At 42.3% G+C, this 15,012-nt stretch overlaps 1 protein-coding gene across 2 annotated transcripts in view; it reads right to left on the reverse strand.

Moving 5' to 3' along the window:
• The window catches only part of afg1lb (AFG1 like ATPase b), a 135,707-nt gene that overhangs the window by 66,881 nt on the left and 53,814 nt on the right, over positions 1 to 15,012 (reverse strand). For both annotated transcript variants that reach the window (XM_063040803.1, XM_063040801.1), the window contains exon 7: positions 9,881 to 9,939. In XM_063040803.1, coding sequence (XP_062896873.1) covers positions 9,881 to 9,939 — 59 coding nt within the window. The remainder of the gene's footprint in view (positions 1 to 9,880; positions 9,940 to 15,012) is intronic.

Here is a 15,012-nt window from a genome sequence, read left to right on the forward strand (position 1 = left end):
AGAGTGAACGCAAGCAGGCTTTTTCCACTGAGGCAAGGGGAGAAAAAAAACCAGAGGACATGGGTTAAGGGTGGGGGGGGGAGTTTAAAGGGAACATTAGTGGGGGGCTTCTTCAGACAGAGAGTGGTGGGAGTGTGGAATGAGCTGCCAGACGAGGTGGTAAATGCGGGTTCTTTTTTTAACATTTAAGAATAAATTGGACGGATACATGGATGGGAGGTGTATGGAGGGATATGGTCTGTGTGCAGGTCAGTGGGACTAGGCAGAAAATGGTTCGGCACAGCCAAGAAGGGCCAAAAGGCCTATTTCTGTGCTGTAGTTTTTCTATGGTTTCTATGCCCACATGCTCATGTCTGAGCCAATTTGTCAGAATAATTCTGAGGTGGATTACAATATGCAATTTTCAGCTGGAATATTTATCATAATTCCCTTTCTCTTCATGAAAATCTAAGTCAACAAGATTGAGAGGTACAATGCTTATTTACTCACTTACTTTTCTCCCCAGTATCTTGGTATACTTGGGGAGTATCATCATGCTCCTGACTTGTGCATTGGAGATAATGTCAGGATGCAAGTCACTCACTACTGGATACCCAGCCTCTGGCTACTTTTGCAACATTACAAGGGGTGATTGATAAGTTTGTGGCCTAAGGCAGAAGGAGTCAATTTTAGAAAACCTAGCACATTTATTTTTCAGCATCGTCCCCTCCTACATTCAGACACTTAGCCCAGCGGTCATGGAACATACGGATGGATCCCTTCTTTTTAGAAGTCAGCATCTTGGACCTCTAGAAAGTGGTCCACTGCAGAGGTGATTGATAAGTTTATGGCCTAAGGTAGAAGGAAATGAGTTATACAGCTCTCGTTACATGCATGTGAAGTTCAACTGTGAGTGATTATGCAGAAAGTTTGAAGTTACTAACTCATAACCTAGGGTCCACAGAGCATTCGGTTAATGATAGGGGCCCATGGCATAAAAGAGGTTGGGAACACCTGACTGTCCGTAACACTTTTCATCACATTGCTGATATTGAGAGTAGTTTTAACCAGAGTGGAGTTGTCCTGCTTTTTTGCAAACACCCAATATTCCACAACAGCATCAGAAAGATTTCAGTGCTGTAACAGTATTGAAGCACCTTGTCTGTAGGTGTAGTCAAGGTCAAAGTCAAATTTAGAATTAAAAAGGTACAATTAAAAACCTGCTTTCAGCAGCATCACAGGCACTTAGCATCACTGAAGCAGCATTCACAAGAAAAACAAATTAATCATAAATTATAAACAATTTTATAATTACAACAAAAAAGTCAATTTTAGTCCAAAGTAATTGAAATGGTCAAAGCACTGCTAAACTGTATTGATTAGAGTTTTGTTGGTTGGTTCAAGAACTGAACGGTTGAAGGGAAGTAGCTGCTATCGTTGAACCTGATGGTGTGAGACTTCAAGCTTCTGTACCTCCTGCCTGAGGGCAGCTGTGAAAAGATGTCATGGCTAGGATGGTGAGATGTTTGACGACAGATATTGTCTTCTTTCGGCAGCATATGCTGACAATGGTGGAGAGGAACGTGCCCATTATGTGCTGAGCACAGTCCCCTACATTGAATCTCAGACATTCCTGTGCACTTGCATTGCCATGGTAGACCGTGATGCAACCAGTCAGGATACTGTACTTTTTAAAAAATACATTGATACAAGTTTGTCAAAGCGTTTGGTGACAAGCCAAAGCTCCGAAGAAAGTACAGATGCTGATGGGCTTCCCTTGTGATGGCATCCATGTGCTGTGTCGAGGGACGGTGATCTGTTATGTTAATATTCAGGAATTTAAAGCTGCCGATTCTCTCCACTGTCAATCCTGATGTAGACTGACGCAGACTCACTCCTCTTGCTGAAGTCAACAATCAGCTCTTTAGTTTTGCTGACAATGAGGGAGAGGTTGCTGTTGTGGCCAGCCGTCCTATCTGCTCTGCTAAGCTGACCCACCATCGCCTATGCTTTATCCAACAACAGGAGTGTCATCAGTAAATTTGAAGATAGCATTGGAGCTGTTCTTAGCCGGATCTGTTTTTAAAATTTTACATGGTTTTGGAGATACAGCATGGAACAGGCCCTTCTGGCCTAACAAGCTGTGCCCTCCAGCAACACACCTATTTAACATTAGCCTAATCACCAGACCATTTACAACGACCAATTAACCTACTAACTAACACGTCTTTGGACTATTGGAGGAAACAGGAACACTTGGAGGATTAGAGCTGGGCTGAGAAGTGACAGATTCGGTTCAGTCTGGAAAAATGATACACTTTAGAAGGTCTATTTTGAAGGCAGAATACAAGGGTAATGGCATGGTTCCTAGCAGTGCAGAGGGTCAGAGGGATCTTGTCACCCAAGCACATAGATCCCTCTAAGTTGCTGCACAAGTTCAGAGGCAGTTCGGAAGGCACATGGTCTTCATTAGTTGGGTTATCAAGTTCAAGAGGCACGAGGCAATATTGCAGCTCTATAAAACTCTGATTAGACCATACTTGGAGTATTGTGTTCAGTTCTGATTGCCTTGTTATAGGAAGGATATGGAATCTTTAGAGAGGGTGCAGAGCAGCTTTACCAGCATGCTGCCAGGATTAGAGAGTATTTCTCATGAGGAAAGCTTAAGCGAGCTAGCTAGGACTTTTCCCTTTGGAGCGAAGGAGGATGAGAGGCAACTTGAGAGAGGTGTATAAGATAATAAGAGGTACAAATAGTGTGGACAGCTTGCACGTTTTTCCCAGAGCAATGTCTAATACCGTACAAGAGGGCATACTTTTAAGGAGATTGGAGGACTGTTTGGGTGTGGCGGGGGAGGAATGGATGTCAGAAGTAGTTTTTTTTTAACACACGGATTTGTAAGTTCATGTAATGCACTGCTGGGAGTGGTGGTGGAGGCAGATACATTAAGGACATTTAAAAGTCTCTTAGATAGGCACATGGATTGAAGAAAATAGAGGGCTATGTGGGCGAGAAGAATTAGATTGATCTTGGAGTAGGTTAAAAGGTCAGCACAGCATTATAGGCTAAAGGGCCTTCAGTGTGCTGTTCCGTTCTATGTTCTACAACACCTACCCAACGGTAGCTGTGTAAAGACAGCATGGTCCAGATGGTCGATGGCGGGGATGCAAAAAGAAAAAAGCCCTCTCTTTTGAACATACATAATTAGACCTAGAACTTGAGGTGAAACAGTGACTGGTACAGCTAATAGTGTTGGTGCCCGATAGCTCCAGCAAGCCAGGTTCTCTCCGAAGCTTCAGTGCTGTTCTCACTGTGACCACATGAATTACTTCCAGGTGCTCTCAAAGATGTTAGAAAATGTTTGGGTTACTAGGTTATTTACCACTGTAAGTTGCTACTTATGTAGGCAAGTGGTGGAATCCAGAGGGTAGAATGAAATGGAATCAGTGTGAATGGTTGCTGCACACGCAGTGGATTGAAGGGCCTAATTCTATGCAGTTATGGATGCATGATGGATTTCTAGTAAGGTTATTGGGGGAAATCAAGCAAGGCTTTCAATACAGAATTGAAAAAGCACTTAAAAGAAAATAATTTGTATGGTTATTGGGGAGAAAAAAGATATCTTGGGAATGAGATTGATGGGATTGCTCTAGAAAGAGCTAGGGCAATTCCTAATTCTATGATTCTGGACAGAAACGCTAAAATAGAATTAGAGGACTAACGGCTAAAGGCTGGGGGTGAAACTCAAATAGGTTTGATGATGAGAACAAGGATCTGGAAACTACAGCACAAGGAATCAATGGAAGTCCTGTGTTTGCTTTCCCCCAAGTGCTTAAATGTTCAGCAGGTCCTCATCATTCAACGCAGTTCAGTGCTGAGTTTGATAATGGTGGCGTGAAATGTTGATGCACAGCCTACTCGCATGAGCTGAAGCAGATATTGGTAAGTTGGTTTATTATTGTCACGTGCAGCATGAAAAACTTGTCTTGCATGCTGTCCATACAGATCAATTCATTAAGGGACTATAAGGTGAAAGAGTGCCAAATAAGGAGTTACAGTTCAAAGACAATGCAGTGCAGGTGGGCAGTAAGGTGCAAAGTCACAACGAGGTGGATTGTCAGATCAACAGTCCATCTTACCGCACTAGGGAGCCATTCTATGGTCTTACAACAGCGAGGTAGACGCTGTCCTTGAGCCTGGTGGTACCTGCTTTCAGGCTTCTGTGTCTCCGCGATGAGAGGAGAGAGGATATCTGGAGTGGGTGGGATTTTGATCATGCTGTGTGAAGTTGCTTTATTTGTATTGCAAAGACAAACTATATTCACCACTGAGAATTGGTAAAACCAAACTGATGTGTTAATAATTGCTGAGCAACCTGGAAAAATAACTGCAATTGTGGAGTTGTCCTGACGAAGGGTCTCGGCCTGAAACGTCGACTGCGCCTCTTCCTATAGATGCTGCTTGGCCTGCTGCGTTCACTAGCAACTTTGATGTATGTTGCTTGAATTTCCAGCATCTGCAGAATTCCTGTTGTTTGCAATTGTGGAGCCTCACTTGGTGTTGGAAAACAGACAAGATTAAGATTATTATCTTTGCTGTGAAATTTCCTTTTTCAGACTGTACCTTGCTCAAACCAGTCTTCCCAACGCTCTCAATTTATCTTTTTGTACCCACTTTCTCAATCCTTTGGATATAATTGGTTAAGATTTTCCCAATTCATTCAGGTCCTACCTGCCGCTTTCTGTTGTTGAAAAGTTACCATACTTTCACAAAACTTTCTGGCAGAAATGGCAAAAACAAGTGCAAGACAACATATGATGACGGGTAGATATAGTTATAAGCCTTGGTACAGTAAAAATTTGATTCAACTGAGTGCCAAGATAGAATGGTTTGAATATACAAATGGTCACTGAGAGAAGACACTATAACATCCAGCAAATATGGATGAAACCCTGCAAAATCTTTCCAATGGAGCCAAGTGCTAACAATGTTTTTGCAATCACTTCCCAAGCAATTTTTCCCCCAATATTGGCAGTTGCTATTGCAAATATCTTTCATATTCATCCCATTTCACATACATAGGTACATAAAATCAGGATTAGGCCATCAAGTATGCAAGTATCTTTTGGCTGCTGAACAGAGACATGGCATTATCCATCTTGGCTTGTAACTCTGATGAGAATTTATCAAAGTGAGGTTTGAATTTTTCAACTGTTGCAGTTGATTTTCAGAACCTAGCATTCCAGAATAACACCATTTTTTAAATTAATTTTATTTATTGAGAAATACAGCAGGGTAACAAGGCCGTTCTGGATCAACAAGCCCACGCTGTCCAATTATACCCATGTGACTAAAGAATTATCTGAAGAGCTGCACAACAATATTACTGAGCATGTTCCTTTGTTCTCACCTTGCTCACCAAAGTAAAGAGCTTCTCCTTATCTAAAACCTTTAACCAGATCACCCCCAAATATTCTATCTTCAAGCATCATCCATACAACAGATAGCTATCAAGTTGCCTCGAAAGAATTTTATATCAATGTGTGACACTGGAGACAATTACACTCTACTTGCAAAAGATTTCCTCTATACAGGTGGTACAATAGAATCATAAACCAGTGTCACAATCACATTGATCTAGCACCATACTTTAAAAGAAGTGAGAAGTAAGTAAAACAAAATCTCTTAAATATGCAGTAACTCTTGTGACTGCCCAATTTTTAATGTCTTTTTTTGCTATTACCTTTAACTATTTGATGAGATATTTGAAAACTTGAATTTATAGATTATGACGTTCAATGGCAGACAATGAAATGATGCAGTGGACTAATAATAACAAAAGCTTTACAAGATTTGCAACATAATTAAACTGTAATATTGTTATAGCATAACAAGGGCTTTTAAACTTTAATATCCAAGCAAAACCATGAAACAAAATTTCTGTATATTCATGTCACAAAACCTTTATTCCTCCTTCTTAGAAGGCAGAACATGAACAGAAGCAGTAGCAAATTAGCAAAAGCAAGGAAAGAATTAATAGTTCTCAGTTGCTATGTTTGCACAAGGAACCAATTCTAAGCAGTGCTGGAACAGCTTTCAGTGGAAAACGTTAATACATAGTCATCATACAAACCAATAGGACCATTTGAAAATAAAATCATTAGAATCACCATTTTCACAGTGAGAATACCCACTCCAGTCCCACTGTGAAAAAGGAAACATTTTGCATCTGTGGACACTTTTCCTACATGCCATAGTGTTGCATGCAAAGCAAACCTTTTCTTTGCAAAAAAAAAGTCAAGTTAAAAACACTCTTCCCACCTACAGACTCTAACTTGTGCCTGAATCACTTTTAAGATAAGAGTTCAATTTTTTGATCTGTTATTGTCTGATCCAGAGGGAGAAACCAGAGATAACTAACTCCTTCAGCCGTGTTGAGGTCTACTCCTCATTACCAACAGCTGAAAACTTTTGATGCTTTTTGTTTGAAAAGAATCAACCGACCTCAAAGCACTTGGTCTAAAGCAAATAGGGGGTTGTAGTCCATTTACCATTTCTGTGTTACAGCTATTATGCAAAAAGTATAAAACACTGCCTTTATGCTGCCAAGCCGCAACTACTCTTCTTACATCAAAGCATTTTCATCACAAGGGTTTTTTCTTCCAAATTTATTCATTCCCAAAACAGAAGACAACGATTCATACACCCTAATTACATCTAATTATCAATTCCTTTTTCTGTGACCAACTTCAGCCGGAGCTATTTACTACTTGCATTTCTCACACCCTCCCCCATGCCTTTTGCAAGACAGCTAACATAATGGCAAGTTCTTTGGAGGACAATTATTATTCCTTTTATGGCCTATTATAAAGGTTCTACCTGCATTAAATAATTATTCTATTATTGGTTTCAACAGAAAATGCATGTTAAATATGGGGACCTCTTGGCTAATTTGACAGTTCCCCACAGTGTTGCTGCTTAGAGGCAGTGGAAGAGACCTCTCCTGTGGGCCTTCTCCTCATGCTTTCTTTTCATGATCTAAATGAGACGTTTATTGGATTAGGGTTCTTCTCTGCAGACCTCCGAGGTGGCCTGTAACAAAGAACTTAAAAATCCCAATGACTATACTAATTGCCCTGGGATTAAAAACAGAAAACTTGATTCAGCATTACATCAGTGCACCAAAAACAGAGGAAATTTATTAGTTTCACTCTGGACACCGATGCTTTTAACTAGAATGAGTAAGGTAAGGTTATAGTGAGACCTTCATTGGAAATTTAAACAACAGGCAATTGACACAGGCCTAATTGTGGAATACAAAATAAATTTCACAGTAAAGTGAAGAGAACAGTTATACATCTATGAAAACTGAGGCAAAAATAGGGATGAAATTCTCATAAAGACTGTCCTCAAATGATAAACAGCCAAGAATTAAAATGACATGAGTGAGAAGACTGCATTGAAAGTCAATTGATAAGCAAATACATCAGCACCGGATTAACCCCAGCACTCGGCTCAGGTGACAGCCACACCGAGGTCATGTACTGACCTCACAGGTTGGTCTCTGGGTCATTGTAGCTTATAAAAGACTGTTGTAGTGTCAAAGTCTTATAAGGCTGCAATCTGACAACTCAATTTAAGCTTCCAAACTGATGAATCCAAAAGGATGGCAAATTGTTCGCGGTGTACTATTTGCTATTATATAGACGCTTGTTAATGAAACAGAGATGTCCGAGTCCAAAAAAACCTAAGAGGTATCAACCTATTGCACGAGAAGGAATAAAAAGGAAGCAAACAAAAAACTTTAACATCTCAGTACCCAATGGCTAAACCATATGATCAAAGTAACTCATGTCTATTGGCACACCTTTGTACAAAATTAAAACATTAGCTGCGATTAAACAGTCACATTTGATCAAGGTATTATTGGCATCAGTGTGTCTTATTACAAGACTTCTAGTTCTTTAATACTTCTAATTTTATCTGTTGCTAGGTTAACCTTAAAGATTTTAGTCTGTAAGTTTTGAATGGTGCAGTATGAAGGCCAGTCAGAACGTTAATCCATTTGTAAGTGATTCAGAGTTAATGCAGGATTTGTTCAGTTCTTCATCAAATGAAGCCTGAAGTGTAAACTGCAAGGGCAAAGTAATTCATGATTTCTAACTTCTGTGAAGAACTACCAGTAATAAAATTAGATTCAACTACAAATGAACTTACACTATGGAGGTAAAACAGTATCAAAGACAAATGCAGCCTTCCCCATACCATGCTTCTACACCTCCCATGAGAAGGCATCTGTGGAGGTGTCCTGATGCCAATCACCCACCAATAGACAAGATATACCTGCGGTCACCTCTGTGATCTCTGGCAGGAAGAACTTCCAAACAGTAGACAGAGACAAATATAACTAGCTCACACCTTCATCAAGAGAGGCACAATTAAAAAAGACAAACTCATCTATGAAGTAATTAGAACTGAGACTAGAAAGCGTGATGAGATTGAACATTAAGTGAACAGGGGTACTCTGTTCTCCCTCATTACTTCCATAGGAGTGCAGAATCCTCTGACAACTGGAGATCAAAATCAATGTTTACCAAGTCCATTTGTCTATTTCTCATGAGTTTTAAATACTCTGTAAACCTCTTTATAACCTGTCTGTGTTGCAAAAACTTAGCCCAGAGAGAAACACCAGCTCAGGGGGTTCCCAGTCTTTCTTAGGCCATACAGCCTCATTAACTGAGGAGTCCGTGGTCCCCAGGTTGGGCACCCCTGCTCCAGCTCAAAGGAATAGTTCAAGCAGTTATAGCGCACACAAATCAAATTTCTTCAAAGCTACTGTCAAATACCATTCCCCCAGACACATCCCTTGTTCTCTTGTCCCTCAAGCCTTCCACCAATTGGAACAATCCCATGTGCTTTAACCATTCCAATCTACTTTAACCACTCTATGTAGCACCATTTCAGTTCACCATATTCAGTTCTCCCTTCAAAATAAACCTCTTGCTTTGCCATTATGTACTTAAACCTGTCATTTATCCACCTATTCTATAAAAATTACCTGAACTAAAAGGCAGTATGTCTCATAAGCAAGCAGCCTTAATTTGAGATTTCCACTGGGTTCTTCAGGCACTTCTTCTTCGCTCTCCCATCTTTCCATCATTCCTCACTAGTGTGCAAGGCCTTGGGTCACTTACAACATTATGAAATTAACTAACTGCAAATATTAGCCAAAAGTATATTTTTGCACCCATCCATTAATTTATGTGATGAGTCATAAAACTTCAATTATACCCATCTTATCCTTTCAACAAGAATTAACACAAGATTTATTTTCTCTTCACAATTCAATGATTTAAGATAAGTGTGTATATAATGCCTTAACATGAACAATAACAAAAGCTGAGAGTAACCTGTTTCTGTGGTAATTATACCAAACTCACCAGTCAGTCCCTACTTAAAGAGAACAGAAATTCTCAACAGCTGAGGAACAACAGAACAAGTGTATTTAGAAATGTCATGGAGCTATACAGAAATAAATTCTATTCAATGTATTTCTACAATGTGAATATTACAGAGATAAATTTCAGTCCCTGACATTTTACATGCTATATTCTTCAGAATATATTGTCTATTATACAGTACCTTTCTTTTAAAAATAGAAATTGCCAGTGGCAGTCAAGAGTTAAAAGAAAGCAAGCTATCAAGTTGTTGCGTGCCTACTCAAAAAAAATCTAAGGACCTGTCATTGTTAGGTTCCCTTTCTCCAACAGCAATTCCATTAGCAGCATTCGTGGTAATTATTAGTAGCATTCACCTTGAAGGCAAGATCAAAGGAAACTATGTAAACCCTGATCAATATTACAGTCAATGAGAGAAAACATCAAAACGTGACATTCTTTACCTTCAGGACATCAATAAATGGCACAAAGTTAGCCCTCTGAAGCCCATTTTTATAGAGGTCTGAAAGAGAAAATTGGTATTAGCTTTGCTACTTAGCTTGATGATAGCTTCTATTTTTCATTTTGGCAAATACATGCACTCAACAACAGCAGATAATAGCAAGACCAAAGGTACAGAATTGATTCCTGCTCAAGCAATATGTAGAGTTCTTAATAACAATCCATGATAGTCATAATGCAAACTGGAGTGTGAACAGCCACAGAAAGTCTGCCGACATTCTGAAGTAATGATACATATATTGTTCACGTGACCCAAGTCAGCATTGAAACAGAAGGATAAAACTGTTAGATTATATTTTTTTTACATGTCAAGGCCAACACTACTCAGACACAGTAGAATAATTCTACTGAGTTGGTGTCGTAGGGAGACGGCATCCATCATTAACATCCCCCACCTCCCAGGATATGTCCTCTTCTCATTGTTACTATCAGGAAGGACGTTCAGAAGCCTGAAGACAGACATTCAGCAATTCAGGAACAGCTTCTTTTCCTCTGCCATCCAATTTATAAATGGACATTGAACCCATGAACACTACCTCACTACTTTTTTTTATTTCTGCTTTTGCACTACTTATTTTAACTGAACTACCAGTACATTATGTATATATTTACTGTAATTCCATTTTTTCCTATATTTATCATGTATTGCATCGTATTACTGCAAAGTTAACAAATTTCACAACAGATGTTGGTGATATTAAATCTGATTCTGGTTCTAAATTTAGCTCAAACTTTGGAAAATCAAAATATATATGTTTGTTATATTTATGAAACAACCTTTTAAATTGTGAAAAATGTTTAAAAAGAGACAGTGAATGGCTATTTGACCACCTGCCTGTTCAGCCTTTCAGTACCTAATTTTAAAAAAACAATGATTAAAAAAAGGCAGAAATCATTGACATCCCTTATTTGTCATTAAGTTTGGTCTTGCTAATGTGAACAGCAGAATATCTCAAGAGCTGTCAGTCATGAATACTTACAGAAAATGTTGGGGTACACTCCACACTCACCAAAACATTAATTATTTAAGGAGGTGAACCATGCTCATTTCTTGCCTCATGTTTGTTTTGGTGCTAGAACATGCTGAGTAAGTTATCTCGCTCTGGTCAGTAAAAAGCAAAAAACTGAATATGCTAGAAATCTGAAAGGAAAAAGGTCAGAGATACATAGCACATTGGATTCAGCTCCTCCCTCTCCATAGACGCTGCCCAACTTGCTAAATATTCTCAGGTTTTTTTTGTTTTATTTAGTTCTTGAATATGATTGGTTTCGGTATTTAAGGAATGGAGAAAGGAAAATATCAGAAAATGAAACAGGGTTCCATATTAATAGCTAACAAAACTTGCAGGAAAATAAATGTGCCTGCTGATTAAGAACAATATTGATCTTAGCTGAAATCCATTAAATTGAAATATAAAAAACATGATTCAATTTACAGAAATTCAAAGAACCTTCCATTCACAGAACAGAAGAGAATTTTGACAGATCACTCGATCACCTCACTAACTTTCAATTCATTGGTCCTGACTGCCTCCTTTTCACCATGGATGTCCAGTCCCTATACATTTCTACTTCCAAACACAAGAAAATCAGCAGATGCTGGAAATTCAAGCAACACACACAAAATGCTGGAAGAACTCAGCAGCCCAAACAGCAACTAAAGAAAAGAGTACACAGTCGCTGTTTTGGTCTAGAAGGTTCTTGGCCTGAAACGTTAACTGTTTACTCTTTTCCACAGATGCTGCCTGACCTGCCGAGTTCCTCCAGTATTTTGTGTGTGACACTTCTCTCCCCCATTATGAAGGCCTTAAAGCTCTCCACTTCCTTCTCAATAAAATAACCAACCAGCTCCCCTCAGAATTTGTCCTCTGGTCCAACAATTTTTCCTTTGGCTCCTCCCACTTTCTCCAGACGCAACGAGTAGCCACGGACACCGGAATCACCCCAGCAATGCCTATCCTTTCCTTGGCTAGGTAGAACAGTCCATGTTCCAAGCCTTCCCTGGGAATGGTCCCCAACTCTTCCTCCGCTACACTGATGACTTCATTGATCCTGCTTTACGCAACCATGCTGAGCTCGTCAATTTCATCAACTTTGCCTCTAACTTCCACCTTGCCCCTAAAAGTCAAGTATGGTCCTGAATGTGGTGGCGGAGTTCGGTCCCAAGGCGTAGTGAAGCGATAGGGCCTGGGTCATTGACTGAGAAACCACCCAGTGTTTGGATGATTTAAACACCAGGCCTGATGGATTGAAAAGGCTGGGTGTCGGGACAAGAGGCGAAGGTCGGGCCAGTTCTGCTCACTGCTCCGCGATGTTTACTCTGTCATATGCTGCACTGAGACCGACGCTGTGGGTCTGCTCCGGGCTGCGTACCTGCGGGCTCCGCGATGTTTACTCTGTCATATGCTGCACTGAGACCGACGCTGTGGGTCTGCTCCGGGCTGCGTACCTGCGGGCTCCGCGATGTGTACTCTGTCATATGCTGCACTGAGACCGACGCTGTGGGTCTGCTCCGGGCTGCGTACCTGCGGGCTCCGCGATGTGTACTCTGTCATATGCCGCACTGAGACCGATGCTGTGGGTCTGCTCCGGGCTGTGTACCTGCGGGCTCCGTGATGTTTACTCTGTCATATGCTGCACTGAGATCGATGCTGTGGGTCTGCTCCGGGCTGTGTACCTGCGGGCCCCGCGATGTTTACTCTGTCATATGCTGCACTGAGACCGACGCTGTGGGTCTGCTCCGGGCTGCGTACCTGCGGGCTCCGCGATGTTTACTCTGTCATATGCTGCACTGAGACCGACGCTGTGGGTCTGCTCCGGGCTGCGTACCTGCGGGCTCCACGATGTTTATTCCACTAAGTGCTGCACTGAGACCGACGCTGTGGGTCTGCTCCGGGCTGTGTACCTGCGGGCTCCGCGATGTGTACTCTGTCATATGCTGCACTGAGACCGACGCTGTGGGTCTGCTCCCGGCTGCGTACCTGCGGGCTCCGCGATGTTTACTCTGTCATATGCTGCACTGAGACCGACGCTGTGGGTCTGCTCCGGGCTGCGTACCTGCGGGCTCCGCGATGTTTATTCCGCTAAGTGCTGCACTGAGACCGACGCTGTGGGTCTGCTCCGGGCTGCGTGCCTGCGGGCTCCGCGATGTTTATTCCGCTAAGTGCTGCACAGAGACCGATGCTGTGGGTCTGCTCCGGGCTGCGTACCTGCGGGCTCCGCGATGTGTACTCTGTCATATGCTGCACTGAGACCGACGCTGTGGGTCTGCTCCGGGCTGCGTACCTGCGGGCTCCGCGATGTGTACTCTGTCATATGCTGCACTGAGACCGACGCTGTGGGTCTGCTCCGGGCTGTGTACCTGTGGGCTCCGCGATGTGTACTCTGTCATATGCTGCACTGAGACCGACGCTGTGGGTCTGCTCCGGGCTGCGTACCTGCGGGCTCCACGATGTTTACTCTGTCATATGCCGCACTGAGACCGACGCTGTGGGTCTGCTCCGGGCTGTGTACCTGCGGGCTCCGCGATGTGTACTCTGTCATATGCTGCACTGAGACCGACGCTGTGGGTCTGCTCCGGGCTGCGTACCTGCGGGCTCCGCGATGTGTACTCTGTCATATGCTGCACTGAGATCGATGCTGTGGGTCTGCTCTGGGCTGCGTACCTGCGGGCTCCGCGATGTTTATTCCGCTAAGTGCTGCACTGAGACCGATGCTGTGGGTCTGCTCCGGGCTGCGTACCTGCGGGCTCCGCGATGTTTTACTCTGCTGTGTGAAGAACTGAGGTTGAGGTTGAGGCTGTGGGCCTGCTCTGGGCTTCGTGTCTGAGGACTCACTTTCGTTCTAAATGCTATTTGTTTACTTTTATTGTTTGCATGATTTGTTTTTTTTCTCTCTCTACATATTGGGTATTTTTTTATGCATTCTTTTAGGTATCCTGTTTTGTGGCTGCATGTGAGAAGACAAATCTCAGGCTTGTATAATGTATACACTTTGAAAATAAATGTACTTTGAACTTTGAAAGTCACCTCCCTCCCCTTTCTCAATCTCGCTGTCTCCATCTCTGGAGACAAAATGTCAACCAACATCTTTTATAAACCTACTAGTTCCCACGGTTACCTTGACTATACCTCGTCCCATCCTGTCTCCTGTAAAAATGTTATTCCTTTTTCTCAGTTTCTTCGTCTCCAGCACAACTGTTCCTCGGATGCAGCTTTCCTTTCTGGGACATCAGAGAACAGGGTTTCCCTTCCTCCACCATTGACACTCCCCTCACCTGCATCTTCTCCATTTCCCACTGCCTTAACAGGGATAGAGTTCCTCTCTTCCTTTTCTACAACCTCATGAGCTTCCACATCCAACACATCATTCTCTACAACTTCCGCCACCTACAAAGGGATCCTACCATCAAACATGTCTTTATTTCCCTCCCTCTCTCCGCTTTCCACAGAGATCACTCGCTCCATGATTCCCTTGTCCATTCTTCCACACCCACTAATCTCCCTCCCTGCAAGCGGCCAAAGTGCTACACCTACCCATTCACCTCCATTCAGGGCCCCAAAAAGTCCTTCCAAGTGAGGCAACATTTAACCTACAAATCTGTTAGGGTTGTCTATTGTGTCCGGTGCTTCCAATGCTATCTCCTCTACATTGGTGAGACCCGTCGTAAATTGGGGGACCACTTTACAATGAACACCTATGCTCCATCCACCAAAAGCAGAATTTCCCGGGAGCCAACTCCCATCCCTGTTCCATGCTCTTCTCGTGCCACAATGAGGCCACCCTCAGGGTGGAGGAGCAACTCTTTATATTCCAGCTTGGTAGCCTCCAACCTGATGTTGATGGTATGAATACCGATTTCTCCTTCCAGTAATAAAAAATTACCTCCCCCTTCCCTATTGTCCACTCCGTTCTTTTACCTCTTCTCACCTGCCTACCACCTCTGCCTGAATCCCCCTCTTCTTCCCTTTCTCCAATAGTCCACTCTCTTCTCCTATCAGATTCCTTCAGCCCTTTACTTTTCCTATCCAATTGGCTTTACCCATCAACTTCTAGCTGTCCTCCTTCCCCACCC

Source organism: Mobula hypostoma, chromosome 2 (assembly GCF_963921235.1).
Source record: "Mobula hypostoma chromosome 2, sMobHyp1.1, whole genome shotgun sequence".
NCBI classification, from domain to species: domain Eukaryota; kingdom Metazoa; phylum Chordata; class Chondrichthyes; order Myliobatiformes; family Myliobatidae; genus Mobula; species Mobula hypostoma.